We start from the raw sequence: 26,658 nt of genomic DNA, 5'->3' as shown, positions 1-26,658 counted from the left end.
TGCACAATATGCACTTGAAACTAATACATTGGGTAGAATGTTAGATATTAGTTACATCATGTTGGTTGATTGATAGTGTTGTTTAAATCTTCTATATCTTTACTGATTTTCTGTCTAGTTCGCCTATCAGTTATTAAGAGTGGAATATTGAAATCTCTGTTATTGTCTAATTATCTGTTTCTGTCTTCAGTTGTGTTCTTTTTTGCTTCATTTATTTTGGGGCTCCTTTGTTAGGTGTGTGTATATATTTATAGTTGTTTTAGCTTCTTAATGAATTAACCCTTTTATCATTATGAAATATTTTTCTTTGTCTCATAACAGTTTTGGTGTTTAAGACTATTTTATCTTTAGTATAGCCACTCTCACTCCTCACGGTTATTGTTTGCATAGTTTATCTTGTTCCACACTTTGGCTTTCAGTCTCCTTTATGTCTTTGATTCTGATGTGTTTCTCTTGTAAACAGCTTATAGTTGGATCTTGTTTTTCCAGTCTAACAATCTTTGCCTTTTGACTGGTGTGTTTAACCCATTTGCACTTAATGTAATTTTGATATGGTTCGATTTATGTCAGCCATTTTGAGATTTGTTTCCTTTATGTCTCATGGTTCTTTTTATTCCTCTTTTACTTTTTTATTGCCTTCTCTTGTGTTAAATAGATACTTTTCTGGTACACATGTTAACTCCTTTTTTTTTACTATGTATATTTTTTGTGTGGTTACAGTATGCATCTTAATTTACTACAAGCTACTTCATATTAATACTAATTCAATACCAGTAATATAGACCCTTTGATCCAGAATAGCTCCATTTTGTTTTCCTCTTTTATGCTATTATTGTCATATATATTATATCTTGTATGTTATAAGCCCAACCATACAGTTTTATTAGTTTTCTTGATGTTATTTTAAAAATCAGTTAAAAGAAGATATGAAGAAGAAATGTTTTCATTAAGTCTTTTGTATATACCTGTTTAAAATAAGCTTTTTAGTGTTCTTTATATCTTTGTGAGAAATGCCTGAAGGGTTTCTTTAGTATTGTTTTTTTTTTGCAATGCATATCTGCTAGCAACAGATTAATCAGTCTTTGTTTATTTGGGAATGTCTTCATTTTGCCTTTGTTGTATTGGATAATTTAATTGGATAAAGGAGTCTTGGTTGACAGTATTTTCCTTTCAGCACATTAAATATATCACCCCACTACGTTTTGACTTCTGGGCTTTCTGATGAGATGTCAGTTGTTAATCTTATTGGAGTTCCCTTGTGTATCAGGAGACATTTTTCTTTTGCTACTTTCACGATTTTCTCTTTGTCTTTTTGCGTTTTCGGGGCCCATTAGAGTTTAACTTACTTAATTTTGTCACCCTGTTAGGTTTTTTTTTTTTAAGAGGTACATTTTAAAGGAAAATTCTATAGGTTTTCATTGTGTTATAAAATACTTATAGCCCAAACTCATTTTTTATATGTTTGCCTTTTCCCTTAAGTTTTTGTGGCCTGGTAATTCAATAATAGCTATTTCAGGAGGAGCTACTTAAGCATCTTTGCTAATGAGAAATGTTAATAGTGTTTTAGTTTTATTTCATGTTGTGGCATTATGTACTATTGCTTTCAGATATTTTTCTTGCTTTATGAGATTTTATACACATACATTCATATATACTTATTTTCTGTATATTTGTCAGATAAAAATAAAGCTTATGGAAATAAAAAGTTTAACTTTTCTTAAGGAATATACATGATCTTAATATATTTTACTTTTGATCAATATTGAATGAAAGTCTTTAAGACTAAGTAAAACATGCTGTAGTATATTTAGTATTTTCATTGGGGTATGTATTAGTTTCTTTAGGAGTTTATGTCCATAAATATTTAGCTCTGGATTGTGTTATTGTCAAGTAACATCTGGGACTAGAGTTCCCAAGTAAGTATCTAATTTTGCTAGCTTATTCTTTTAGAAGTGTTACTATGAGCAATAGGCAGGCAACAGAAAGGAAGAAGGTGATTGGGACCAAAAAAAAAAAATACTAAAACAGATGGCAGGGAAATAAAAATAATAGAAAATTTCTTAAGTGTTGTTTGTTTGGGGTAGTTTTCTTGTTAAGCACATGGAAATACTTTGCACATTTGAGAATTACTGACTTGCTACATGCTATTTTTGAGAAACAGCCATTCATTCATGTAATATAAACAGAATTATAGATTATTTTGCTGGAACTTTTTATTTCTGGGTCTTACTTTTTCATAAGAAAATATAAGTGTTTTCTTTTAAATCATATTTTGACAATATATTTTGGGGAATCAGAAATAAATTTAAATTGAATGGTGCTAATGCAAGTAAACAACAAACATTTATTCAAAACTTCCTGAGTATTTATAGTCTTGTTGAGTTATATTCGCCTCTAAAAATGAATGTTATTAATGGGATTGGACTTTTCAGGATATGCCTAAAGTCAATAGTTGTTTTAAGATGTCTGTGATGCTAGATTTCTCTGTCTGTAATTATAGTAATAAAATCTTGTGACTGAAGAGTATTTTATATCATTGAATGAACTTGCAGTAAAAATGCAGCATAGATATTATTAATCTTACCCCACACTGTTTTTTGTTTTTTTTTTTTTTACTGATATGTTCTTTAAGCTCAGCAGGAAAATAGAAGTCAGAGTGAGAGTATAAGCCTTCAGATTCTTAGTTCAACTTTTTTTCATTATACCAGAGTGTCTGTTGAGTTAAACATGCAAAGTAGGAGAGAGATGGGTAAAGACAGAAATGGAAGAAGGAAAAACAATTTAATACAGGAAGAATGTTATACCTTGAACCAACCATATTATCATTGTTAGGAGCTTATATACATGTTAGTTCCTTGAATGAGGATTATTGATAATGATATGGCTCTGTAAAATAGTCTTTTTATTTCTATTGTATTGATTTTAATTTTAGAAATTATATCCATAAATGTAATTAACTATTTCTGGTGCAAGGCCTCTTATCCTTGACATTGTAACTAATGTTGCATACTTTTTCATTGTCACCAGTTCAAGCAAAGTTCCAGTGTGTTTTTCAAAGGTTGTCAAAGTATTGCCTCTGTGTTCTATACAGTAGCAACCTATACTTTTTTCAATAGGAGGATTTTGAATTGAGAACCAGAAGTAATGCAAAGTAATTGTAACCTCCTGCTGTTCTGTTTAATGGCATAATCAAGATAATGCTTTTCCTCTTGTAACTAATGTTGCATACTTTTTCATTGTCACCAGTTCAAGCAAAGTTCCAGTGTGTTTTTCAAAGGTTGTCAAAGTATTGCCTCTGTGTTCTATACAGTAGCAACCTATACTTTTTTCAATAGGAGGATTTTGAATTGAGAACCAGAAGTAATGCAAAGTAATTGTAACCTCCTGCTGTTCTGTTTAATGGCATAATCAAGATAATGCTTTTCCTCGCCTTCTTACAGAAGAAAGGCAGGGATAGCTGTGTGATTATGGATAGATAAGGGCTTTTATATCAAACACAGTGGGTTCAAATTCTGGCTCTGTGAGTTAATGCTTATGAGATGTGGGTAAATAACCTTATTCATTTCAAATAATATAAACCTTTTTTATTTGAATATACCTTACAATGTATTTATGAGAATAAAATGAAATAAAAATAAGCTCAGAGAAGATTCTTTGAATGATTTTCTTAGATACTGTCAATTATAAACTAACTGTTCTCCAGATTTAATCTATGGGATAACCTATGTTATCCTATAGGTAACACAGTAGATGAATTTTCAAATGTAAAGAAGCTAACAACAAAGTGAAAGGAAGAGAGTGATTGAGTGACTAACTCCAAACATAAGATAAATCTCAGAACTGGATGTAGAATTTCCCCAAATTTTAAGCAGTCTAAAGAAAAAAAGGAAGCGTGACCTATTCTGACTTGTTAACAGGATAATAACAAATAATGATATAGCCCATTTAGAAGTATTAATGACTTTTTAAGTCATTAAATGATGGCTTCGAGAATAATTTCATTTTGCAGGTAATAGGAACCTTAAAAATAAACTTATTCTTCACTGAGTTTCACATTTTATAGGAATTTTCGTTGAGTAGTTATTGTCTAGTGAATATATGAAAAAAACAAACATTGGTCTGGCCATCAACAGGAATTATTGGAAGCAGAAACCAAGAATGCAGAGGAAGTCAAAGCCTTAGGTGAAATCATAGCTAAGAAAAAATCTGGTGCTTTCTTGATTAAATACTGTAGGTAAAGAAGCTTCCTAAATATTTATGAATTTGTATTTTATATTATTATGGTGATTGATGTCTGCATTTTTGTCAGCAAAAACATATCTCTCTTCAGTAAGAATCATGTACCCTAGAAAGTCTTATGAGACAAACTGAAGAGAAGTTCTGGTTCAACTTTTGTAAGGCAAATAGTGTGGTTTGTGTGCACTAAATAGATATGTAGAGTTTTGTCTATGACATACAGATTTTATTACTCCTTCATTTAGTTAGGTGTGTACTTTTATGTATCTGTTTGGGTACTGAGGCATATCTCTATACACTATTTTGGTGCTTTGACCTATCTTGGTAAGTTGCGAGGTGTTGAGCCATAGACAGGGATATTGAAGAAAGTACTCAAAAATTCAGTGGCTAGTAAAACTGGAGAAGATCTTTAATGCCCTCTCTACTTCTGAGATTCTCTGAATTTCATTATTTATAGACACTCAGATTTTATCCAGGCATCTGTACCCTTCCCAGTCCTCATCATGGAATTTCTGATGTTACTCTAATTGAGCCATTGTGAAAAATATTAATTTTTTTTAAGAATTTATTTTTTATATAGGGGAATATAAAGATGAAAACATTTGGCCCAGATAATTTGTTGACACTTACTAAAAAATAAAAACATTAAGCAAGATATAAAATGATGTGTGAATATTTCTTAGCCTATGTCTTTAACAGGCAACTACTGCTTTTTGTTTTACAAATTTTTTTTGAGAAAAAATGTTTTACAAATGTTCTTTTTAAAAGCAATAATAATCTAATGAAAACCAGATGTCCACTAAGCAAAATCATGCAATGCAATTTCTTTCCTCCTAACACCTTAGTGATATCAGGAAGTTTTGATTGTGGTGAGATGCAGGTTGGTGACTTAAGATCAGGGACCATGTTAGGAGTCAGTAGGTTTGAGTGGAGTGTTTCCAATTAGGAGCTTAGTGTTAAAGTGTTGTGGGGACATATAATGCCTGGGAAAAGCACTAGGTGCTGGATAGGAATTCAAAAGGTAAAATGGGAGAAGCTAAAATTTCAGAAATTTGAAATTTTCTCCTAAAACCAGGGTTGTATCTAGGAAAGGGAAAATACACATCTCTCCTGTATTGCTCCCAGGGCTCTAGACTGAATTTAAAATAATTAATAATTATTGAATAAGGGCTGTACCATTATTCAAAACTTTGTTTCTGCAAGAAGGTATTTTGAGTTCTAACTTACTTTCAAGTTGACTTTTGAAAGGTTATTGTTCATATGGTGATGATTGCCTGTGGTGATTTTATCTGGTGATAACAGCCTGTGGAGATGGTGCAAAATATTTCTCCTTTTTTTCCTCCTGATGAAGTTGATGATGTAGAAATAATAATAATAGTAATTATTGGTAGCATTTTGTAGACACTTGTTTCTGCTGTGATATGTTTTTGTATATATGTATATATTTTATTTTATTTGATCCTTTAAAATAATTTTACAAGTGAAAGTGTGACTTGTTTAAAAAAAGTTGCTCAAGGTAAAATTTGCTCAAGGTTGATTCTTTGGAGTCCAGAGCCCGTGTTTTTAACATATTATTCTAAGGGTCATATAATATGGGGATAGAAAGAATATGGAGTTATCAGCAGATAGAGCATATATATATATATGGTCTTTTTGGAAAGAAGAGATATAGATGGGAAAGCTGTGAAGAACCAAAATAAACGAGACTGGGATTGTTCTTGCAGCTGCTTTATTTGGAGGTAAACCTGGGATAACCTGCTTGACATTGCAACTGTGGGTTCTTTGGATGTTATTTTTAATTATAGTTATGACCTCATAGGAGTAGTTTTGGATATTATGGAAACCTTGAAGCACATGCATTTCAAAATTAATTAGAGGGCTTAGGCATTTACAAAATATCACCAGCGTTGACATAGTGTTAGAACATAGCGTAACATCAGATCTTGAGGCATTTTTTTTTTTTACTTATTTGACCCATGTTTTATAGTTATTCTCAATTTTTATGTTGCCTCATGTAGTATAGATTAATATTATGAATAAAACTGGTTAGTATTAATAATTTTCTTGCATGCTAATTATATCTATTTAAAGATGTAATACCTGCAAAAACACTTAAAATTTAATATAGTTTTTTCTGAAAAACTAAATTTCAAGAAAAAAATGTTTTCTGTTTTAGTGGTGAATAAAAAAATGTCCATACTCATAAACTTCTACTTGTATTCCCTAGTCAGAGGGAGAAAGTATTAGGGATAAAAATTGTTTGAAACATCTTTTCTTAGAAAAATTAAGAATATGTTGCTTAAAACATTAACCTTCAATGAAATAAATTTTTTATTTAACTCTTCAGTTATTTTGTCTTCATAAAATATATTTGGTGCCATCTATGAACATGTCTATTTCACTCACTATTGAACCCCTATTCCTAAAAATGTATCATTATATTTTTTTCACCATTTAAAAAATCTTTAAAAATTTTTTAAATTAAAAATTTTTTATTCTGGTAAAATATATATAACATGAAATTTACCATCTTAACCATTTTTAAGTGTACAGTTCAGTGGTATTAAATACACTCATATTGTGCAACCATCACTACCATCAATTTCCATAACTCTTTTCATCTTGTAAAACTGAAACTCTATACCCATTAAACAATACTCCCTTCCCCCCATACGTCTACAGGCATTTTTCAATTGTTTGTACACTTAATAGTAATGAAAAAAATCAGAAGAATTTAGAGAAAGGAAATGTTCACCTGAATCAACATATTTCAGTTTCCTTTATGTTGAGCAATTAACTGATAAGCTAGTTTGAACCTGACTTTCAGGATAGAATACTTTTGAGGTTATATTCAGGTTTCCCCCCCTCCCCCAACAAGGCAAGTCTTGATGATAGATCAATTAGCAAATCTTGAAGAATTAATGTAAATAGTGTGGTAATTCCTGTTATAAGAGATACTTCTTAGAACTCATGGAATTCCTCCTTCCCTCAGGGTATCAGATTTAAATCTGTCGGATTGAGGAAGTAGCCTGGCATCAGTCTTGTATCAGAGCCCAGTCCAAAATTGTTTAGAATGGGAAGTGTTTTTAAAATGCTATGGAAAACTAATTAAAACTGAACTTTGAAATGAAAAAGAAAACATAAAACTGTAAAAGTAAAGGCTAATGTTTTCTCTGAAATGTTTTTCAAAGACCTTTTAAGAGTGCTGTAGGAAGATTTTTTTTAAGCCTATTTTCCTAAAGTATAGATTCTTGAAGACAGGTGTTTATTAATCACTTCTTTGCATTGACCTTGCTAAGGACAACGAGGCAGGTAATTATCCTTAGGTCTGAGTAATAAAAGTATTATTTTTGAATAAATACTAAGAGACCAACTTTAACAACTCTTAGTATAAATGATTTGTGTGCTAGCTTTTTTCTAATGTTAAATGAATCTCAATATGCCATATGATTGGTGACAAATAAGAAACTCTTTGTTCAATTAAGAGGAGATCTGTTTATTTAAGAGCTCTCAAAGGTTGTAAAAGATTATACTTGGCTATACGTGAAGGATAAATGTTGTGCAATAATGCCCCTTAGTTCCCCTTTTATAATAAATCTCAGCTATGTGTTCAGCACAAGGGCTCAGTGCCAAAAAGAACAGGTTCAACTTGTCTGTGAGGATTTGCACCACAGTAAAGTGCACAACTGCTTTTGTAGAGGTCATTGTGGAGGTCATAGCCATGTATAGTTGAATGAAAGCAACTTTAAAAACATGGTAGAACAGATAGTGTTACTTAAGGTTCAAGAATCAATATTAATTTAAAACATTAAAAGGATGGAAAATCATAAAAAGAACCCTCACATACATCTTTCACTTTATATATGTTTACATGTTTTCAAATGGATTTAAAACAAGTTTTTTGGAACCTTGTGCCAGCATATTTTAAAGGAGCTTCAGTGTCACTTTTATAAATATTGCCCAGACTTGGAAACATTGACTATTTTTATGTTTGTTAAATTCTGAGCAGTGCTGTGAGCAGAATTCATATATTGCGTCGTCGGGAAAGTCATGACGTATTTTTCTATGTTTTTCAATGCAAAAATGTGTCATGACTTTCCCAAAGACTCAATAATAAGGTAGGTTATGGTGGTGGTAGACACAAAATATGCAGGGGTGTGTGTGTGTGTGTGTGTGTGTGTGTGTGTGTGTTGGGGTGGGGTCATGGGTGTGAGGTAAGTTCTAATGAAAAGCCAGATGTGATCTGAAGGAGAATGCCTCCACGAGTCATATTTCTCCTGAGCTTATGATTGAAAAGTTCAAAATTAACAAGAAAGAAAATGCTATCTTTACATAATATGACTTTTCCTAAGTATTTTACAAACACTTTCATGTACCTGTGGTAAATAGAAATAACTCAGAAATAGCAGGTGGAGATACTATAAGTCTCATGACTCCAGGCAATAGTAGCTTTGGGTTTAGAATAAACAACACCAGGAAATGATATAACCAGTAACTAGATGCAAAGCTTACCTAGACTTGTGATTTATGTAACTGTATTTGGGCATAGAGTGACTGTTTCCTTTTCTTTTTTTAAATGGTGATCAAAATGGCAGGCAGCCATTGGTTTCAGTATAGCGATTAATTAGTAATCTTTAGAATATGCTTTAGCAAATGCAGCTGATTGGCAGTAGCATCTGTCTCAGCAACTGGTAGAATGTTAGTGCTTTTAATCAAGCCTGTAATTTCCAGAAGGGCTTCAAAGCTGTGTTCATGGAAGTCTCCCATACCTAATTACTTTCTTTGTTCTCTATGGTACTGTTTTACTAAATGTACCTCCTTATTTTATTTATTTATGTGTGTGTTTATGTATTTTGTTTATGAAGTTATAAAATAAAGTTAGGTTTTTTAATTTAAAAAAATCTGAAATGATTTATGTGATGGTCTGTACCTCTGGGATTGTGGAACCACCATCTATGCTCCGTGAACACATAATGTTCCCAGATGAAAAATGTATCAATTGTGATTTCTTTAAATTCATATCATAAACATAAAACAAAAGTGTCAATTATGAAAAATGATAGTCAACTTTCTAGGAAAGTAGTTTACTTCTACATTGCTAGGAATCATTCTTTCTAGTTGAAATAGTCTTTCTGGTTCATATTTCAGAATAGATTCAATTTTCATAGATTCATAGATAAGCAATCACTTTCTGTTTTTGAGGAAGATAATATTTTTGCTTGTTATGAAAAGAAGGCTGAACTTCGAAGAACATCGAAAAATGATGAACCATATTTCAGTACGTGAAAATTGCATCAATCTAAATATATTATGCAAAAGTCAAATGTGAATATTTTCTAAAAATAAATTGTTATGTTTTAATGAACTAGGCTAAATTTCATTTCAAAAGTACTTACATACTAATATTTTAAAAACAAAAGAGCATTTTCTAATTTGTTTAATAAATATAAATATATATTGTTAAATACTTGAAAATAGAATCAGTTCTGGTGGTGTAGCCTTTTGATCATACCTTCACAGTGTCTACTATCCACTAAATATTTAGGTAAATGTATTTTCATACGGTAGTGCTATAATAGAAAGGTGCTTGGTGCAGTCTGGCAGCATAGGGTTTAAACCTGAGTAGGTTGCTTGGCCTTATAGAATTTCGGTTTCTTTTCCTGTAACATAGGCAAAATAATAATTACCTCTAAGGTATGTATAGTGCCTAGCATGGCATATAGTTGATGTTCAGGAAATATTTCTGTGTCCTTTGCATGAAATCCCACTGTTAGTAATTACATTCCATATCTGCATGACTTTTGTAAAAGACAATTTATGTGACATTGCAAGTGAAAGGGAATCCTAAATACACTATTCTGCTCTGCATTTAGTGTCCAGATTTAATTGCATGGTGGTTTTGTAAAGGTGGTGGTGATGATGGTGATGGTGGTTGTGATGATAGTGGTGGTGATGATGTGTGCTTGCAGAAGGCAGATTGGGATGGTTAGTGTATTCATAGTATTTGTTGTTTCTTTTTAGTACATAAGGATAAAATCAGTTACAGCTTGGTTTAGTTGTTTATTTTCTACAATGGGAATGGCACAGTAATGACTCATTCTGTAGTTAAATGACCTTAAATAGAACCAGGAGATTGGTCATGTAGTTTTTTTGGGGGGGATGGCATGCAATAGAGGACTGGAGAGAGAGGGATACTGTGGATCCTTACAAACATTAATTCATTCATGAAACAAACATTTCTAGGTGCTGTAGTAAGTACAGGATTTAGATCTAAATAAAAACGCTGTACTAAATAAAATATGATCTCTTGAATTATTCAGTCCCTATTATGGTATAAAGAAGCTTTCTGCCACCTTTTCATTAAAAAATATTTTTGCTTCAGAAAACTAATCTTATGTGATATTTTTTGTTTTGCTTATATAATAAAAGTAGTATTTGTAGAGAACTTTATATAAAGTAATTTTTATATTTTATCACATTCAGAAATTTAGGCTGATATAAAAATTGTCATTATTGTTGGCTCACTGAAAGTTTACTTAAAGTGCCAAGATAAGAATTCTTTCTTGGAAACTATTTTTGTAATTACTATTTTGTAATTAAAATAAATAAACTAAAAATGCTATATGCCTGAAAAGTTGTTTTATAATTTCTGACAAATACTGTTTTTCTTAAAATTAATATAGCCTCTTTTAAGGAGACAGATTTTGTCTCACTAGTCTCCTTGATGTTTTTCTTTTCTGATCTTTTTATAGAAACAGATATGATTTGCTGGACGCTCTGTCCTCTTGGCAACAAATGGTGGTTCAGTAGCAAGACAAGCATCAGAGAAAGAATGTAAAAATAATACTTTTCAACACTGCCTCTTTTATCAGTGCTCAGGGAAAAATAAAGCCTAGAACAACAAAAACAAAATAAACAAAATCTCTTCCCTGGACTCCACCTTTTCTTTAAGCTCCTGCCATATCTTCCTATTTTCATTTTACCTTATAATTTGATGAAAATAATAATCAAGTTTGCTCAGTGTTTCTACTTCCTCAATTTCATTTATATTCCGGCTTCTATTTTCACTACTCTACTGAAGTTACTCTTGGTATTGAAATTTCCTTCACTAGACAAGCTCTTTCCTCTCCTCCATTGCAGCTCCATTCAGTTTTCATAGCCCATTTGAAATGTCACTTTTTCCCATGAATTCAATTGCAGGAACGTTAAAATACCTGTCAATGTTCAGCAGAGTCATACCATATGTACATTTAACTTATTTGAATGCAACTAAAGTTGAAAACAACAGCTAGGGAGAAAAATATCAAAGAATTATTCTCTTCCCCCAGTAAAAACTGTTTTTGAAACAACATGGTTGCCAAAAGCAAGCCAACTACTTTATCTGGTTACCCACAAAACAAACAATAATTCCAATACTGGAGGAAAAACTTAGCTGAGTAGGATTTATATAAGATATTACAATAAGCACAGAACAATGTATAGTATATTTTATGGGATAGTTTAGGGATTTTTGAGGGGTTATTTTGACTAGTTTTTGCCATACTCTAACTTTTGTTTATTTATTTATTGTTTAAAAGATTTTATTGGGGAATTGAGGGAGGGGAACAGCGCTGGGGAATTGGGGGAAAGGGAACAGACAAGTTGCTGTCGTTTTGTTTCAGTCTAGTTGTGGAGGATGTCGCTTCACTGGCCCATGTTGGTATTATCATTGCGCTCTTCCCGGGTGAGGCAGATCGGTCGCCGGCCTCTGGATGGCCGTTCACGGCAGCTCTTGGCAGCTCACACCAGCTGCCAGCTGCTCACGCTGGCATCCAGCCACTCATGGTAGCTTATGGCAGCCTACTGCAGCAGGGGCTGCAGCCTACCCATCACCGGCGACTCACGGCAGCCCAGCTCCAGGTCGAGCTGTTGTTCACCATCTTAGCAGTAGAGGGCGCAGCATCACTGGCCCCCATGTGGGATCCAAACCGGGGCCCTGCTGCTCAGAGTTGACGTCCCAAGCCAGCTCCCAGCCAACGCTCCACTCTGCTGGCCCGTACTCTAACTTTTAAAACCTAATCTTTGTGCAAGATGCGACTTTACTGTTATAGCTATGTTGAACTTAAGTCAGTCACATCCCTTAGGACCCTTCTAAATAATGTTTGGATCTCTCTTGGATGTTAAGGTGTAGAATTATCTGAGGCAGAGATGATTAGCTTAGTTCCTTTTCTGTATTTTTGTGTTTTTCGGCAGATAAATTTGTATGAATGCAATTATAGTCAAAACAGGTTAAAGCAGAGGGAGAAAATAGTATTCTTTTTATATTTCATGTTCACCTGTAGTTTGAGACCCTTGGCTTTCTGAAAACTAATTGCATGTGTCCACAAATATATTGTTGCATTTAGTTTCCGTATGAGCTATAGTAGTTCTACTTCAATACAAAAAATATATATATTTTTTAAACAGGCAAGGTTAGATTGTAATTATATTTGAGATGCTTTAATGCTATTAACATTTTTTTAATAGCTATTATTTCCAAATTTTTCCTCAACATTTTAAGTTACTAAATACACGTTACATTTTATTTTTGAAGTTCTTTCTCAAGGAATAGTTTATAGGGCGTAACAAATTTCAAAATAGAATTGCTATATTACTAAAGAATGCTTTCCTATGTGGTAATTTGAAGACTAAATGGTGTGTTGCAGAGGGGCTTTCTAATGAATTTGTTTAACAGAGCCTTAAAGTAATTTCAGTGTAGTGAACAGATTTTGATGAAATTTCGAGGGACAATTTGATAGAGACAGTTTCGGAGACTTGGCTTGGCCAAGTGAGGATATAACTCTTTTAGAGCTATTTGACTTCTAATGTTGGACAAGAAGCTTAAGCCCAGCTAGGTAGTTAGAGAAATTCTTCTTTGATGTTTTAAAGCATATTTTACATATTTGAATGGAACTAATCACTAAAGAGAGAGAAAAATATGGTGCTATTCCTTGTGTATTCAAGATGAAACCTCTTGAAAGGTTTGATTATGAATTCTGGAAAAGCCTGTTTTTTTTTCAAAAGGAAAGTTTTTGGGAAAAATTGGTACTCTATCAGGCACCATATTTTCAAAGACATGATATGTTTATAAAGGCTGATATGTGGGAATCAGTCAGCAAAGAGCCAACCATAATAATTTTTTTTAAGTTATATATTCTGTTCATTCTAAAACATGCATTCAGAAAGGGAATGTAGTCTGATGATTCTAGTAGAGAGCTGGGACTCTGGGGATTAGTGCTTGTTTTTTTTTTCCCCCCACTGGCTGTTTGTTTAGTATATATAGAATCAAATTATTTACATTAAATTTTGGGAAAATTTATATTTTATATGTTATGCAGTAGTGGTTTATTTGCACGTAGTGATCATGAACTCATAGCAGGTTAGATCTTGAAGAAAATGTAGTCCAACCCTCCAGTTTGCCCCCTCATCCCTATTGTAGGTGATGAAAACGAAGCTTAGAGAAATTGTATCACCTACGTTCCTTTCAGTTCAGAGGCAGTGCCAGCATAAGTATTATAATATATAGCAGTTGCTTCTTACCATGCAGGGTCTTGTCCCTCATTTGTTTTATGCTATTTACCATAAATTTTGAAAGAAATTAGAGAAAGCCATTTCTATGGGGCAAAATGAATTGTACTTACCATGAAATTATATGCTACCAGGAAGTTATTACCATACAGCTGTTGCAGTGATGACAGGCTGATATCCCCCCAGAACAGCATAGAATAAAAATTGTTCTCCTTGTTCCTAAAATAGATAGAAACAACTGAATTACCCCCGTCCCCCCAGAAAAAGTCACTTAGAATGAGCAGCTTGAAGGCAGTGCCAGGTTTAGCCTTTAAGTATTTTCTATTCCATTAAAATATTGTGAGTGTGTGCGTGCGCACACACATGCATGCACGCGCACACACACACAATGTAAAAAATATGTATGCACAAATAGAAAACACATGTACCTATGTGCACACACATTTTTTAAATTAGGACATTTGCCACCATAGAAACAGTATTTCAGGAATAACTTAATTGATTTTCTAAAAGGTCTACTGTAGATATTTTCTTTCGAAATAATCACTAGAATGGTATTGGTTTAATGTCCTGAGAACAGTGAAATATTCTGGTTTCTAATTCCCTTTAGCAATGTGACACATTTTCTATAGGATTTAATAAATTTAATATGTGAGAGGACCCAGTTTGTGAAAACAACCACCACTATCATTGTTTTATTTTTTGTTTGTTTTGCATTGAGATAATTCAAAGAAATAAAAGTAGAAGGCACAATCTTTTTGGAAAGTGATTTACTAGAATATTAGCTCCCTGAAGGCAGGGGCTTGTACCTGTTTTGTTCACTGCTGTACTGTTTAGTTCTCGTTATATAATCAGTGTTCAATATTTGTTATGTGAACGGGTGATAACTGCAGTAGAATAATGACAATGTTTTGTTATCTAAAACTTTGTTAAAATGAATTTTTAAGTGGCTAGAAAGCACATTTGCAGCCTAGGGATGAAAAGCACCCATTGACCCTTTGTAATGAATAAGTGAAAGAAAACAGTATGAAAGTGTGGAGAAGGTGGAGATGAATTATTTACGTACTCCCCATAGTATATGTGATTTTCAAAATTTCAATTGTTTATGCGTAGTAAGAGTGTTCATAAATTATAGAATTTGGAAACCTGATTCTAATCTTACAATTTTCCTAGTGTTCATACTCCTACACCAGATAACTGTTCACATGATCTTTTATAGTATTCATTCATTCAACCAAATACTGGGCAGATTTTTGGTGCCAGGCATGGTGCTGTAAGGCATGGCAGTGAACATAGGGCCTTACAGTCCAATGCGGGAGACAGATAATGATACAAAGAGCTTACAAGATTTATTTGCAAATATGTTGAAGATGAGGCTAGCCTGGCAAATAGGCCATTTAAACAAGACAGAAAAATTAAGAGAGTTCTGAATCTTAAACTATGTTAAAGGATTTTCAGAATCATTTAAGCTATCACCCTAAATTGCTAATACTTTATGAATTACAGCCTCTTCCATGGTATTTTGCAAACAATCATATACTGATTGATGTGGATGGGTATTTTCATTTTTAGTATTTTTATTATTGCTTATTTCAACAACCTATACTCATATATGAATGATTACTAGTTGACTATTTCTGTTGCTGTTATTTTTATTAGAAAATAATATTTTTCTTTAGTAATGCTATTCTAAATGGTTTTGCTGCATTCTAAGTGAGTGAGTGAGTGTGTGTGTGTGTGTGTGTGTGTGTGTGTGTGTGTGTGTGTTTTAATGTAGACCAAAACCTTTTTAAAGTACAAGTTGTTTTCAGAGTTCATTTCATCTCTTATTGAATGGCTTCCCTAAATCTAGATTATATAAATTTTTATTTGGAGTTAAATCGTGTAGTGTTAGAGTTAGCACAAAAGGCAGTCTGTGCTTATCCTTTATTTGAGGAGAGAGAATAACAATAATATTTGTGGTATAGATTATCTAACCGATAAGTCTCAGTCAAGTATAAACTATTTTTTTATGGTAGACTTGAAACTTGCTGAGTAAGAAAACTTAAAGAATATATTTCAGATTATTAAAATTACAGCTATATATAACTCTTTTGGTCAGCGTTTGCCTTGTTCTTCAAATGTTTGTAGGTTCTTTATGGAAATGAGCTGAATTTTAGAAAATCTTTCTACATATACTTATATTTTTAACTATCAAATGATTGAAATATAATCTATGGCTCTGAAGTTTGTGTTAGAAGAGAAACGGGCTCCATACTGTTACATTCTAGAGAAGTAAAAATATTAATGATACTACTGAATGTAGAGTTTGCATGCATCCCTTCTCCCCCACTGGATGTTTACCTAGGGCCACATGATTTGCTGTGGCTCTTCTCGCAGCATTTTTATCCTCAAAGCCTCATTTATTATTTATATGGCAACAACAATAATCGAAAGGGCCTCGGTTTTGTGTTATACTTTCGAAAGCCAGCAAAATATTCTTCAGTTACCTAATGTGGTTTTTTAAGGCACATTTCTAGGATCTCACTCGTTATACATATGCCTCCTCCCAAATATTATTTATTCTTGTGACTTTGCCCATCATTTTGATGATGATGACAGCAAAATTTCTCTTGAGTTTATTTTATATTTTTAGCTGCCTTTACTGAAAACTTTTTGGATATTTCATAGTAACGTTGAATTGATTCAAACCATCTTAAACTCTTTATTTTATAGACAGTTTTATTGAGGCATAACATACCATAAAAATGCTGATTTTAAATGTACAGTGCAATGATTTTTGTACGTATTTGCAGTCCCTTCTAGCCCCTCGCAGTTACTAATCTACTGTCTGTCTCTGTAGTTTCACCTTTTCTAGACATTTCATATAAATGGAATTGTAAAATATGTAGTCCTTTGGGTGTCTTCTTTTACTTAGCATAATGTTTTTGAAGTTCATTTATGTTGCAGCATGTATCAATATTTCATTCTTTTTTGTTGCTGAATAGTATTCAGCATATTTTATGATTACTAAATGAATGAATATTCGTATTGTATGACTATACCTCATTTTGTTTATCCATTCACCAGTTGGTGAACATTTAGATTGTTTCCACTATTTGGCTGCTATCGATAATGCTGCTATGAACATTCTTGAACAAGTCTTTGTGTGGTCATATGTTTTCATGTTTTTGGGTAGATACCTATGAGTGGAATTATTAAGTCATATAGTAAATTTATCTATAAATTTAAGAAAAAGTGCCAAATTAATTTCCAAAGTGGTTGCACTCATCAACAATGTAAGAGGGTTCCAATTTCTCCACTCCTCAGTAACTCTTTTTGCTGTCTGTCCTTTTGATTATAGCCATTCTAGTGAATGTGAAGTAGTAGTTCATTGTGGTTTTAATTTGTGTTTTCCTAAATATTAATGATGTTGAGCATCTTTTCATTACTCATTAGCCATTTATTATATATATCTTCTTGGGTGAAATGTCTACTAAAATCTTTTGCCCATTTAAAAATCTTTTTTTGATCTTTAAAAAACGTATTTAGTTATAAGAGTACTTTGCATATATTTATGGATACAAATTCTTTTTAAGGCATGTGATTTGCAAATATTTTCTCCCAGTCTGTATTTTATCTTTTTTAATTTTCTCTCCTCAATCCTTCCCTTTCCCAGTTTTCCTTGGATCTGTTAGTCTTCAGCTCTCTGTTTTTCACATTTTTGTATTCAATTCAGCTATACCAGATTGCTACCAAGTCTTGCAGTTTTAATTATAATTATTCCTTTTTCTCTTCCTCTCAGTTACCACTCAAATCTAGAACATATTACTTTAACTCTAATTACTAAAATAGCTATAAACTTGACCTACTTGATTCTAGGCTCTTCTTTCTTTGGCACTATTATATTTTTCTGTGCAATAAATGCATAGCTGTTTTTTTTTTTTGAAACTAACCAAGATTCCATGGTACATTTTAAAACTTTATAATGAAAAATTTCAAAAATAGTGTAGTAGAAAAATAATACAACCAATACTCATATACCTAATATCTAGATTCATTAATCTTTAATTTGCTTCATATATATATATATTTTTTTTTCTTTTTCTTTTTTTCCCCTGAACCATGTTAAATTGTAGTTATCATGAAGGTTTTTAGCCTGCATCTCTCTCTGACTTACCCTGGCATAGGTTGTTCTGACACGTAATCATAATGCCATAATTACACCAAACAAAATTAATAAAATTTCTCTAATGTAACCTAATACCCAGTCCATATTCAGATATTCTCCTTTGTCCTTAAAATGTCTTATGACTGTTTTTTTCCCTTCCTAAATCAGCACTGAGCTAATAACTCTTGTTATATAATATTTATTAAACCCTGTAATTCTCTTTTAATCAATCTAGAATGGCTCCCATTCTATGTTACCCTTTTTACTGTTGTTGTTTCTCATGACATTGACTTATTGAAGAGGCCAGGCCAGTTTTCTTGTAGTATGATTTTTTTCCCCCCTATGGTGGTATTCAGTATGGTCCCTGGTATATTTTTATTATCTTTTTTATGGTTATAAGTATAAAATATACCCATTTTGGCCAATTTAGAAAATACTGTATAAAGATAAAAATATAAGTAGCTCATAATCTCATCACCTAAAGATAATTACAGTTAACATTTTGGTGTTTTTCATTATGCAGATTTAAATAATTTTGCTCCTCCTGATTATGTACTTAATATTTATCAATTTCTCATTGAACATAACTTTAAATGGCATACATAGTTATAATTAAACTTAAATTTACTTAAAATTAAGTAACTATATACTGCAATTTACTTAAATTTCCCAATATTGTTGAACATTTATGATCCTTTTGATTTTTCACAATTATAAATTAAACTGATAAATAGTCTTTTGAATAAAGATTTGATTATATTTCTGATTTTTATCTTATAAATTGTTCAACTGGAATTATTGGGTCAAAATATATGAATATTTTCATGGTTTACTAATTTGCTTTTTATAAAGAAGCAGTTCCATAATTTGCCCTCCTATTTGTTTTACTACTTATTTGGTAATTTGATGGAGATAAGACATTTCTATGTTGTTTTAGAAGGTCTGATTTTTTTTATCATATGAGCTTAAATTAGTCTTGGAATATTTTCTGGATATAATTTAAGCAATACTAGACTGGTTTAGTCTCTCCCCACCCCATTCCCCCTATATACCCATTCTCTGCTTCTGTTTGGTTGTTATTGTCGCAAGACACAACATACTGCTGTGGTAATATTGCTGTTCTCCCCCATTGCCTTGCTTTGGTAGACTTTGTCTGCCCTCCGAGGTCTAGCACAAGTTGTACTGTTTTGTTTTTCCACCTTTTATTGATTCTTCTCTTTTAATTTTCTGTAGCCCTTAAAGTGTATATTATATCATTTGACAAATCAAATTTAATTCAGATGTTATATATTACTAGTGCATCATACAGTTTACTGCCTTAATCTGATTCCTCCTTTTTCTGATAATTTAGAAAAATATCACACTTAACTGTTTTGGTGGAAATATCACATTCAATTACCATTTTGCATCCAGAACCTTTTGCCTCCAGTCACTTAAAACCCCTAATACTTTCCTCATGGGACTTGTTAAGACATCTAGTCTCTTGGTGATTAAAAAAAAAAATCCAAAAACAAAACTTAATTATGGCAGTGACTTGTCCTGTAAGTTCTTCCCCAGCTATGGATTTGAGAAACTTGGCATCTATCTCACACCAGTTCAGAAAGATAGGTAGAACCTTATAAGGCCAGGTTGTACATCATTTATGAACTTTATCATTTTCATGATAAACAGAATTACCACTTAGTAATTTCTTTCTAAATGCTATACTATTTGTTTCTCTCCAAATGCTGTAATTAAAAAAAAATCATTTTTGAGCCTATGGTACTTTGGCCATATTTAATTTATTAGAATTTGTGTAAAATTTTGTTTTAAATCTAGGATATACTATTTACATCAAACTTGTAAATTGAGCAACTATGAGTATATTATCTAGAAGTAGGATATTAAAAGGCAGTGTCATATGGTAGAACCCACTCTGGACAGAAATTAGGAGATACGACTCTTTGCGACCTTAGGAAAATTTACATTTTGGGGGTCTTTGTTTCTTTAGCCATAAAACAAGGACGTTAAGGGAAACTTTAGAATTTGACAAATTCTAAATTCACAGCCTTTAGAATTTGACAAACTTGGCTTCTAATCCTCAACCTACCATTAACTACACTATGACCTTGCCAAGTAACATATCTAAACCCCTGTTCCTCATCCATAAAGTAGGGATGATGGTATTTATCTTATAAAACTATTGTGAATCCTAATGAAATAATGCATAAGAAGTTCTTAGACGTGCCCAGCACTGAGTAAATAGTGGTAACTACTATTACTATTAGATGATCTTTTATGTACTCACAAACTTTCAAAGAAGACGACTTTGGATTACATGACATTGTAACTTCAGTTACTTGGGCATCATTACTAATATTTAGAAAATGATTACTTTTAGTATGCTGTTTCCCACTGTGGTAACTTAAGAGAGCCTACCTTTTTTGAATATTATCTTACCTGGGAGATATTTCAGCTCTTGAAAAGACCCATTTGGTATCATTTTTCCTGGGCTTGCTCTCTAATTTATAAAGTGAAAATAGAGCAATCAGACAAACTAATCTATAGTACTGTGTTAGTGGGACTATAATAGGTGTCTTTTTTTAATTCTTACAGTTTTTCTTTTCTTTCTTTTATTTTTTCTAACTTGAAAATGTGACACTAATACTACATCATGTGGCAGGAGAATTTAGTATTTGGTAGTTTATGAAGATGACATTTGAAACAGGTGTCCGAATGCCACCCAAAGTGTCCCACTGAGGCAGACCTCTTCTTAACCTATGTAATGCTCTGTAATCAGATTCATTTTTGAGAAACTGAATTACTGTGAGATAGTGTAAGATTTAGCTCGGCAGGTTCATGTTTATGTAAAAAGGCTGTGAAACATATGAAGGTTAAGGATTAACATAATGTTAATAAAGTTTTCCATATATTTCACTTTATAGTTTTTTTCCCCTGTGCTTTATTCCAGTCAGGTAAATGAGTTAATTAGAATATCCAAAACCCATTTAAAAAAATTATGGTAAAATATATATAACATAAACTTTACTATTTTAATCATTTTAAGTATCCAGTTCTTGGCATTAAGAACTTGGCATTGACATCATTGTGCCCCATGGCCCCTCGCTGTCCATCTCCAGAATTATTTTTATCTTCTCCAATGAAAACTCTATACCCATTAAATACTAATACCCCCGCTGCTGGCTCCCTAGGCTCTGGCAACCACCATTCTACTTTCTGTCTCTATGAATTTGACTATTCTAGGAACTTCATATAATTGGAATCATGTAATATTTGTACTTTTGTGACTGGCTCATTTCACTTAGCATAATGTCTTCAGGGTTCATCCATATTTTAGCATGTGTTAAAATTTTCTTCCTTTTTAAGACTGAATAATATTCCATTATGTAAATATGCACTACATTTTGTTTATTCATTTATCTACTGATGGACACATGGATTGCTTCTACCTTTTGGCTATTATGAATAATGGTGCTATGAGCATTGGTGTACAAATATGTGTTCGAGTTCCTGCTTTCACTACTTTTGGGTATACGAGTATACCCAGAATTAGAATTGTTGGCTCAATATGGTAATTCTATATTCAATTTTTTGAGGAATCTCCATCTTGTTTTTCATAGTGGCTGTACCATTTTACATTCCTACCAGCAATGCACAAGAGTTCCAATTTCTCCACATGCTTGCCAGCACTTGTTATTTACTGTGGGTTTTTTTGTTACTTTTTGTTATATTTGTTTATTTATTGGATAAGAGGCATTCTAAATAGCCATGAATGTTAAGTGGCATATCATTGTTGTTTGATTTGCATTTCCCTAATGACTTGTGATGGTAAGTATCTTTTCATGTGCTTTTTGGCCATTTGAATATCTTTGGAGAAATGTCTATTCAAGTCCTTTGTGTTTGGTGAAGGACTTTTGAAGTCATGGTGTCAGAAAAGCTATTGTAAACTAGCTAGGATGTCAGTAAACTAGCTAGGATGTCAGTGTCAGTAAACTAGCTAGGATGATGCTACAAGGGATTAAATTTGTTGAAAAGACAGACCATGAGTCAGGTGCATGTATCTTCAATGGTCCTTTCTGACAGCCTCAATTGACTTTATCAGTTTTAAGTCCTGGTTTTTACTGTAAAAAAAAATAAGATAACAATGTACTATGTATTCAATTTAGTAATTTAGGGGTAAAAGTAAAGAAAACCAAGGGAGGTAACAATAGAAATAAATTATAAACTAGAAATCAGTGGAAGTAGTTAATACAAGGACTAATTTTTATTTAAAAAATTAGGAAATAGAGAAATTGATGAGAACTATACCAAGAAAAATTACAGAACTAGAGTTAGAATCAGAAACTTGGACTACATTAAAAAAATAGGGATTAAAAATAGAATTCTATGCTCAGCATATCTGATAACTATGTAAATCTCAATGTAATGATGCCATATGGCTGAGTGGCATTTTATTTTGTATACTTGTGATATCAAATATGGTCCTTTTATTTTAGTTATCTAGTAGTTCTTTTCAGAAAAATACCTGAATGTTTCATTCAACTTAATTTTCAGCATACATTTTTTTTCATTTTTGGTGTGTGTGTGTGTGTGTGTGTGTGTATGTGTGTGTATGTGTGTGTGTGTGTAACTAGACTTCATATACACACATTTGGTAATTAAGTTTGATTCCATTGTAAAGACTTAAGATAATAGATATTTATGTGGCAAAACTTTGCTGAGAATAATTTCATTAGTGTCCCTCCTTAATTAGGGCTTTGAACAAAACACTGATTACCAAAACTGTCCAAGCTATATAATAGAAATAGGAAAATGTGAGGATGGACTGTGCTTATATGTTTGCTGACTTCTACCAATGATATTGAATTCTTTAAGGCTAAATTTGAATTTAATGATGAATTTGATTTTCCTTTAAATCATGAATTAATGACTATATTAATTATATAATGTGGGTTTGAGTAGTGTAATGAATTGTATCCATGGAATAGCAGACATATGAATAATATTTTTAATTTTAGGAATTTAGTCCATCTTTAAAATGATTACAAGTTAGTAGTAATATAAAAGTAATATTAAAAGGCATTGCTTTCTTCATTTTTCCAACAGAGTCAACATATTTCATTAGCACCTATTCAAAAACTAGAAGAAGCTCTATATGAATACCAACCACTGCAAATAGAGACATGTGGACCACGAGTTCCTGAGTTTGAGATGCTAGGAAGACTTGGGTAAGTGCCCAAAAGAACTTGTTGAAGAGTGGATGTTTAGGGATTTGTTGTTACTGTTTCTAACTCACACATTAACATTATCAGATTTTGAGTTTACAGAACTTTTTACTCTTTTGTAAAAAAGAATGGTCCTTAATACTAAGGTAATACGTTATTTTTTTTTAGTGTCTTGTTAGGTCTTTTGAGATTGAGATTGGATTGTATTAGCTCCCTTTAAGGCTGTCCTTGGCAGCCATACTAAAGTAGCTGTTCATTTTCAGCTCACTGCTTACTTGTTTTAGAAATAGGGGCTTATGTCATTAGTAAGCCAGTAAAAATATGAGTTGAGCTCTTTGCCATGAAAAAGAATAGATTTACTTAACCGTCTGCTGTATATAGTGAAACTATATGAGAAATGAGCCACAAAATGTATTTTGTGAAAAGGTGTATGTAGGGCTGGCCAGTGACTCAAAAGCCATATTATATGCATCCATTTCGAAAATGAACATGGGATTATGGCTTTTGTCAGTGATGGGAGAAGATCACAGTCTTTCTCGGAGGAGGAGGAGGCGGGCACTTGTGTACTTGAAAAGTACAGGCACAGACTTTGTTGTTGGATGGAGCAAATAATATCTTGTTTTGGTGTCTCAACCTAAACACTTGAATAACGAAATGATCCAGAATTGGTTGTTTCCTAATAAAATAAAACAGTGTAAAGATACAATGTGAAAAGAAAATAACAGGTACAATGAGACCAAGTAATTAAAAAGCAATTAAAAAAAAACCCCTAACAGTAAAAACAAGATAGATGAAACAGATAAAACCTACATGCATCTTTAAAACCAAAACCAGTCTTGAACATGATACATAGTATTTTGCATATGAACATGGAGGCTCCAAGATCAAATTATTATTAAAATGATAGATAATGTATGTATCTGCTATTTGGTAGATCTTAAGACTTTCTTTAGTTCTGTATGCTCTGAAGCCCTTCGCTCTATGTTCAGGAACACGACAGGGCTGTCCCCTATCACCTCTGCTTTTCAACGTAATATTGGAAGTACTGGCCAGAGCAATCAGGCAAGAGAAAGAAATACAAGGTGCCCAAATTGTGAATGAAGAGGTTAAATTGTCACTTTTTGCAGATTACATGATGTTATATATAGAAAACCCTAAAGATTCCACCAAAAAGCCATTAGAAACAATAAATGAATACAGTAAAGTTACTGGCTACAAAATCAATGTACAAAAACCCACTGCTTTCCTATATACTAACAATGAAATCTCAGAAAAAGAAGTCCTGTAGCTTCCAAGCATGAAGCCAAGGGGATGTGAAACAAAACTTAAAATCCTTTTTGAGTTTGGGATAACAAATTCATCAAATAATTGGCCTAAATGCTAAAATTGAAGCTTCGAGAGACAATGTATGGTTTTATGATGTAAAAAATTGTAAGTTATATAGACATTGTTTCTTATCTCTTACTGGGTAAGTAAGAGCCAGAGTTCTGTATCTCTAAGGTAAATTTTCTTAAAATCTTGACACTTATGTCAGTGAAGGCAAAGTATTTAAAATGGTACTCCTCTGTTAAGGGTTAGGCATTTTCCAATAATTTTGTCATCAAAATTGCATTTGAAAGATCATAGGAATGGCTGTGCATAATAACAATGCACAAGTAAACTGTGTGACAACAGTTAATACAAAGGATGGGAAGAGGGAAAAAATGGTGCTATTGTAATGTTCTTATACTATATGTGAAGTACTATAATAGTATCTGGTGATAAGTTAAAGATGTTTAATATAAACCCTAGAACAACTACTAAAAATGTAAAACAAAGTGGGATAGTCAGTAAGTCAATATCAGAGAAAATAATGAGGTCATAAGAATTACTTCATTAATAAAAAGGAGGGCAGGAAAAGAGGGAGGCAAAAAATAAAGAAATGGTACAATTAGGAAACAAACAGCATGGTGGTAGATTTAATCTTAACTATATCAGTAATTGTATTGAATGTAAATATTCTAAGCCAGCATTACCCAATAAAACTTTCTCCAGTGATGGAAATACTCTGTCTGTGCTATCCAAGATAGTAGCCACCAGTTACATGTTTCTAATGAGTACTTGAATGTGCCTAGTGTAATTGAAGAATTGAATTTTAAATTTTATTCAATTTTACTTAAATAAACACATATGGCTTGTAGCTACCATATTGAATAGCACAGGTCTAAATACTCTAAATAATAGGCTGAGAGTGCCAGATTGGATTATAAAAAGCAAGATTTTCTATGTTTTCTACAAGGATCTGGCATTATATATAAAGCTCAGTTTATCTGAACTTGAAAATTTTCTCTGAAGTTCTTGGATCTATAATTCATTGTTATTTTGTAACTATCTCAGCCGTTATCCCTTCACAGATTTATTTTGCTCCATTGTCTCACTGTTTTCATTCTGAGGTTCTGATTTCACATGTTAGACCTTTTGATATTATTTTAGAGTTTTTGGGTGCTCTGTTTTGTGTTTTTCTTTCTTCTTCTTTTTTTAAAGATTTTATTGGGGAGTTGGGGAAGGGGAACAGTGTTGGGGAATTGGGGAAGGGGACCGGCCAAGTTGTTCTTCAATCTTCGTTGTGGAGGGCGCCAGTCTCCATCTGGCTGCCTGTTGGCAGCTCGTGGCCTCTAAGCTCAAGGTGCTGTGTTCAATCTTTGTTGCAAGTGGGCGTAGCCACTATTCCATGCGGGAGTCGAACCAGCAGGCTTGTTGTTAAGAGCGCACGCTCTATCCACTGAGCCATCCAAGCAGCAGCTCAGCTCAAGGTGCCAAGTTCCGTCTTAGTTGCGGGTGGGTGTAGCCCACCATCGAACAGGCAGTCTTGTTGTTACACCAGCTGAGCCATCCTGCCACCTGTTGGCAGCTTAGTGACAGCTCAGCTCGGGTGCAGCGTCACTGGCCCATGTGGGAATTGAACCGGTGGCCGTACTGCTCAGAACTCGTGCTCTTAAGCGAACTCTTAACCAACTGAGCCACTTGGCCGGCCCCTGTTTTGTGTTTTTCAATCTTAAATTTGTGTTTCAAAATTTGGATAATTCCTCTTGTCCTTTCCTCAAGTTCACTTATTCTTCTGTGTCCCTTCTGCTGTTAAGTCTATCAAAGGAATGCTTTCTGATACTGCAGTTTTCATATCTAGCATTTCCACTCCTTGTAATTTCCATCTCTGCTGAAATTTCCTATGTGTTTATACGTTATCCACATTTTCCACTAGATCCTTTAACTTATTAATCATGTCATTGTGAAGTGCCTCTTTGATACTTCTAACATCTCTTGGTCTGGTCCTGTTGACTGTTTTATGTCTTGATGATAGATTTGCTTTTCCTGCTTTCTTGTGTTTATTGTAATTATTGCTTGAATGTTGGACATTCTGTGCAACAGAACAGTAGAGACAGACATACATAATATGTATGCCCAGAAATATTTGTCCCTTTTTCTGTCAGGCCATAGTGTAGGGAATTGAGTGTTAAGTCTGGA

General features: G+C 32.8%; 1 protein-coding gene across 1 annotated transcript in view; it reads left to right on the top strand.

The window, feature by feature from the left end:
* The window catches only part of MNAT1 (MNAT1 component of CDK activating kinase), a 180,852-nt gene that overhangs the window by 93,087 nt on the left and 61,107 nt on the right, over positions 1 to 26,658 (top strand). The window contains exon 7 of the mRNA XM_019644523.1: positions 23,039 to 23,160. Coding sequence (XP_019500068.1) covers positions 23,039 to 23,160 — 122 coding nt within the window. The remainder of the gene's footprint in view (positions 1 to 23,038; positions 23,161 to 26,658) is intronic.

The sequence above is a fragment of the Hipposideros armiger genome, unplaced genomic scaffold, assembly GCF_001890085.2.
Source record: "Hipposideros armiger isolate ML-2016 unplaced genomic scaffold, ASM189008v1 scaffold_5, whole genome shotgun sequence".
Taxonomy (NCBI): Eukaryota; Metazoa; Chordata; class Mammalia; order Chiroptera; family Hipposideridae; genus Hipposideros; species Hipposideros armiger.
Note: the sequence above shows the minus strand (reverse complement) of the source record. Positions and strands in the feature narration are given on the sequence as shown.